This window comes from Typopeltis vanoorti, chromosome 17 (genome assembly GCF_054136105.1).
Source record: "Typopeltis vanoorti isolate ZY-2024b chromosome 17, IOZ_Tvanoo_1.0, whole genome shotgun sequence".
Classification (NCBI taxonomy): Eukaryota; Metazoa; Arthropoda; class Arachnida; order Uropygi; family Thelyphonidae; genus Typopeltis; species Typopeltis vanoorti.
This window is the reverse complement of record NC_143565.1, coordinates 77,600,095-77,605,306: the sequence shown is the minus strand read 5'-3', so window position 1 is coordinate 77,605,306 and position 5,212 is coordinate 77,600,095. Positions and strand designations below refer to the sequence as shown.

Below are 5,212 nucleotides of genomic sequence, written 5' to 3'. Positions count from 1 at the left end.
CTTACGTGAAGCGGCTAAGGAATTATTAGTGCCCTTAAGTATAAAGAGCTAATAAGCTTCATTTCGGCAATGAAAACATTACTTAAATTAAGGGAATATTAAATCTCGCATAGTTTTAAAACCGAATAAGAAACTCAAAGATCGGAATCAGAGTTTCTTGCCGAATATAGTAAACTATAAAGTATCGGCGACACTAGCGTTAGCCAATGCAAGTGATCCTAGTACGTAGTACAATACCGGCGCAACTCGTTGCAAAGGTGAAGGAAGTTCAGATCGCTATTCTTAGGTATTTTCCATAATGTAAAAACACATTTCCTAGGAAATGTGTTTTTACATTATGGAAAATACCTAAGAATACAGAACCCTGCAGCACACCACACCACTAGTCACAGGCCGTCTTTTGAACTCTACTCCTGAATAAACTACTCTGATATCTCTCCATCAACCACCCACCTATCCATTCCCATATGTTGTAGTTTACGGATTAGAATGCCATATGGTATCCTGTCAAATGCCTTAACCAGGTCCAGCAGTATTAATGTAAATTTTCCATAATGTAAAAACACATTTCCTAGGAAATGTGTTTTTTACATTATGGAAAATACCTAAGAATAGTGATCTGAACTTCCTTCACCTTTGCAACGAGTTGCGCCAGTATTGTACTACGTACTAGGATCACTTGTATTGGCTAACGCTAGTGTCGCCGATACTTTATAGTTTACTATATTCGGCAAGAAACTCTCTGATTCCGATCTTTGAGTTTCTTATTCGGTTTTAAAACTATGCGGGATTTAATATCCCCTTAATTTAAGTAATTAGTGCCCTTGATATAATTTCACTGCATGAAGGAGGATCCAAGACTACGGTTGCAAGTTACCGACCGATCAGCATATCAGGAGTAGTTGTCAAGGTCTTGAAGAAAGTAGTCAAGGGAAAAATACAGGAATGGGTTAATGAAAATTAGATACTATACGGGGAACAGCATGGCTTTGTGAAGGGTAGATCATGCCTCGGTAACTTGCTCAAGTTTTACAACACAGTGACGGCTGAACTGGATAAGGGTAATGGGTTTACATTAATACTGCTGGACCTGGTTAAGGCATTTGACAGGATACCATATGGCATTCTAATCCGTAAACTACAACATATGGGAATGGATAGGTGGGTGGTTGATTGAGAGATATCAGAGTAGTTTATTCAGGAGTAGAGTCCAAAAGACGGCCTGTGACTAGTGGTGTGGTGCAGGGTTCTGTTCTTGGACCACTGCTGTTTAATTTGTTCATTAACGATATAGGGAAGGATCTAAGAGGAACAGTTCATTTGTTCGCTGATGATGCAAAGTTGGGTAGGACAATAGTAAATGCAGAAGAGGTCAAAATCTAGCAGGATGGATTGGTGTTCTGGGCTAAGGAAAATGGATGTCAATTTAATGTTACAAAATGTAAGGTTATGCATTTTGGGGTGAAACGATTAGCAGCAGTATACAACATTGGTGGAACTGTACTCCAGGAGATTGAGGCTAGGGACTTGGGAGTGTTGGTGGATAGGAGATGAAGTTTACGGGGCACATTGCATAAGTGGCTAAATCGGCTCATCAACTCACTTGGTTGTTGAAAAATACTTTGACCCGCAGAGACAATCAAGTTATTGTACCTCTGTACCGAGCCTTGATAAGACCTTATCTCGCCTACTGTGCCCAAATTTGGTCATCTAGGTTTCTTCTTGATGGGGAGGAGGTGGAGAGGATCCAGAGCCGAGTGATCAAGATGATAGCAGGTCTATGAAATGAACCTTATCAGAACAGATTGAAGATTTGTGGGTTGCAGAAATTAGTTGATAGGCGGAAAAGGGGAGATATGATTGAGACATTCAAATTGCCAAAGGGTTTTTATAGGATTAATTCAGAGGATATTTTTGGGATCAGGACTGGTGGTGGGAGAACTAGGGGGACACCTATCGAAGCTGGGCAAGAGTGTGGCCAGCAAGGGTGTTAGAACTGTGGGTTCTTTACTTTTAGAGTGGTGAATGAGTGGAATAAGCTGCCAGAGTCTGTTGTGGGTGCTAAGACGGTGAGTGAGTTCAAGGCAAGGTATGGTAGAAACTGTGAGAATGTGGTATAGATGTGTGGACATGATGTTTAGGGCCTCCCTCGATGAGTCTAAGGACTCCCTGGAGTTGCCCGTAATAATAATATAAGTGACTGAGAAAAATTCATTCTCATGTAGACTGAGTGCACAGTGAATAAGTCATGCCATGCAAGATACTGACAGTTATGTTAGCCCTTCTCCCAATGAGTCAAGAATACAAAGTTTGTCTGGTAGTGGTTTGTGTATATCTGTGTGATTATACATAAAATGAATCAATTCCTGCATCCATGCATATGAAAGAAATGTTTTGTTTTTTCTGCTTTCTCATCAGAGAGAACATTTTCCTTATTTCAAGAGCTTTAAAATAAGGAATTTGTCAACTTAATATACATCACATTAGTGCACTGAAACTGCATTTTTGTTTTTCTCATTTTCTATAATATTCACAGAATGCTTGACTGTTATTCAGTCTTGAAATTCAAGAAAAATATCCTATTTAGTCGCAATTAAAATTCAATTTTATGAATTAAATATCATATAATAGCATGATCACAAAACTTTAGAACATAAAAAAACTTTAGCATTGATAAATCCCATTTATCATACCTCATATTTAGATTTTGGAAATGCATAGTCGAATACTTTTAATATTTATATGTATAGAGATCTTGACATAAGTAGAAAGATGATCTTTCATCTGGTGAATAATCATTCTTCAACTCCTGCCTGAGTGTTTTGATATATAGAACTTGACTAAAAACAGAATACCTTAAATGATATATTTTGTGATTTTGTTTGTATTACACTAACAGCAAGTATTTATAATGGATTATGTACAGTCTTATGTCACAATAAGAAACATATTTAACATACTTTCATTTAAAAAATTCTCTATTTCTGTTCTTTCTATACTCCCACCTATAAAAGGTTGCAAACATTAATAATGTTAGTTCAAGGTTAATAATCAAGGATTATTCAATAATAATCAAGGTTAGATAATTTAAACCAAAACATTGAAGTTCTTCAAGGATTCTAATATGCAAGACAGTGGTGTCCCTGCACAGTGAAATTCACTAGCATTTTAAGTCATAGTAGGTTAAAGAAAAAAAAAATTTCTTAAAGTTTACTGTAAACACCAATAAACTGTCTCCATTTGTTGAAATCCTAATAGGAAGCATAATGGCTTAACATTAAGCATAATGTTAAGTCCTTATGCTTAATAAATATTAGTTTCGGACAATTTTTTTTTTTTCATTTGAAACAAATTTAGGGCTAAGACACATTCACATTTAAGTCCTGTTGTTTTTCATATATATGGTAGTTCTATGTTGCACATTTAAACAAGGAGAGATAATGGCTCCAACTTCCTGTATCCTTCTATGAAAATGTGCTCTGTTATGTGCAAATTCTTCCCAGGGGCCTTTTCTTTCCCAATTGCCTACAGGACAGACTGTAACAAGGAGTTCTTCAGGTGCAAAGTGAACCTAAAATTATAAAAATAAATAAATTATGGGAAACAAGGCATTGTATATTTATATATAAAGTCATTTGAAGATGTAAATGAAGTGAGGGCATCCATATTTTTAAACACATTGACTGTTAAATGGTTGAAAAAAAATTAGATGTTTTTTCATTTCACATAAAATGTACATTGGCAGATTGTTCTAAATTAATAAACACTGATTGTGGGGCAGATTTAAGTAATATTCTCTCATTAAAAGAACAGACAATTGTTGGATAAAAATTTCATTGGCAGCATTACTTTAATTTGTTGAGGTACCAATGACTTTTTATCGGTAGCATTGCTCTTACAAAACGTTTTTTTTTTTTGTTGTCGTTTTTCTTCAGGATTACGTTTAGGTTGTAAAGTGTTTCTAAACAACTGATTATCTTAAAATGTTAAATATCCGCAGAAAGCATTAATCTCTACTTCCATTCAAAGGAGCATACATTAAAAAAAAAAAAAAGATGGACGAAATATTGTTTGGATTTGGTGGGAAATGCGATGCACATGCATGTGTACGTCAAAGATATCATTAATCGATTTGGGATTTGTTCGGTTACATATGCGTTCTATATTTACATTTCTTAGCATATTCCCATGTTTATTTTTGTAATAATTTTCCCTTTAATGAAATATTGAAATTCAGTGCGTATATATGAATATACTCTTACCTTGCCTACTTTATTTACTGTTGTGGCACACTGATTCATCTGTTCATTCCATCTTCTATTTATATCACGAAGCCCACTATGGTGTTCATTGTCCAAAATCCCTACTTCATTGCAAATATCGTACATTACAACTTCCATATCAGTTTTTGAATTATTTAATGCAGTCGTATTATGAGTGTTAACACTACAGTTATTTAAGATCTGCCTTATTTGACTGTCTAGGAGATCTTCCTGCAGAGGACATAAATCTTGTTCCATTAAAACCGTTTCGCATAACATACTGTCGTCATCATCAGAAAAATCTGATTCATATGCAGAACTGTCTAAATAATCATCTAAGCCAAGTATAAAAGATATACTGGCACTATAACAAGGTTCTTCAACCATGTCAGACTTTCTTTTTTTTTATTCAATAGAAAACTGGAGAAACTTTAGTAATCGCTCTGAATGGAACGTTAAATTTCTTACCTCGCATGCTTTTAGTAAACTTTAAACAGTCGCTATTCTACAAGTTTTCTCATTTTACTTCAGAGTTGCAAGTGGGTGCTAGGCGATAGGTCACATGAAAGCACATTTACTCAGACAACGTCTGCAGGTTCCAATTAACTTTTTTAAAATTTAAATATAAATATATAGTACACAGTTTATGCTAAGCCTCATTCATTAATACACTTCTCTTTTCAACGAATAGCTCGATTATTTTATTATACTGATAATGTTTCAAACTACGCCTCAAAGTGATTGGTTCTGTGTATGACGTTACAAAAAAAGAAGAGATTACACCAATGAAAGGAATGTATTCGATCATAACAACTTAGTCTAGGCTGCAGATTGGTGCAGGTCTAAGCTCTGAAATAGGAAGAGAATCTGACTCTTGCTCCTTGTACAGACCTTGGTATGTGTGAAACGTCACGTCGCCACACTTGGAGCGACGTGACTGTTTTCATTGT

General features: G+C 35.4%; 1 protein-coding gene across 1 annotated transcript; it reads right to left on the bottom strand.

The window, feature by feature from the left end:
- Nucleotides 1-2,739: 2,739 nt before the first annotated feature.
- LOC150097523 (uncharacterized) lies at nucleotides 2,740-4,958 on the bottom strand. The gene is made up of 2 exons (XM_090407452.1): nucleotides 4,263-4,958; nucleotides 2,740-3,571 (listed from the first exon to the last, which is right to left on the bottom strand). Exons 1-2 carry the CDS (start codon nucleotides 4,647-4,649, stop codon nucleotides 3,377-3,379), a joined length of 582 nt encoding a protein of 193 aa, XP_090263578.1. The 5' UTR covers nucleotides 4,650-4,958; the 3' UTR covers nucleotides 2,740-3,376.
- Nucleotides 4,959-5,212: the final 254 nt, after the last annotated feature.

Coding starts and splice junctions, on each gene's coding strand:
- LOC150097523 (XM_090407452.1), bottom strand. CDS start 4,649: ATGGTTGAAGAACCTTGTTATAGTGCCAGTATATCTTTTATACTTGGC. Junction 3,572..4,262: donor CAGTAAATAAAGTAGGCAAG/GTAAGAGTATAT, acceptor TTATAATTTTAG/GTTCACTTTGCACCTGAAGA.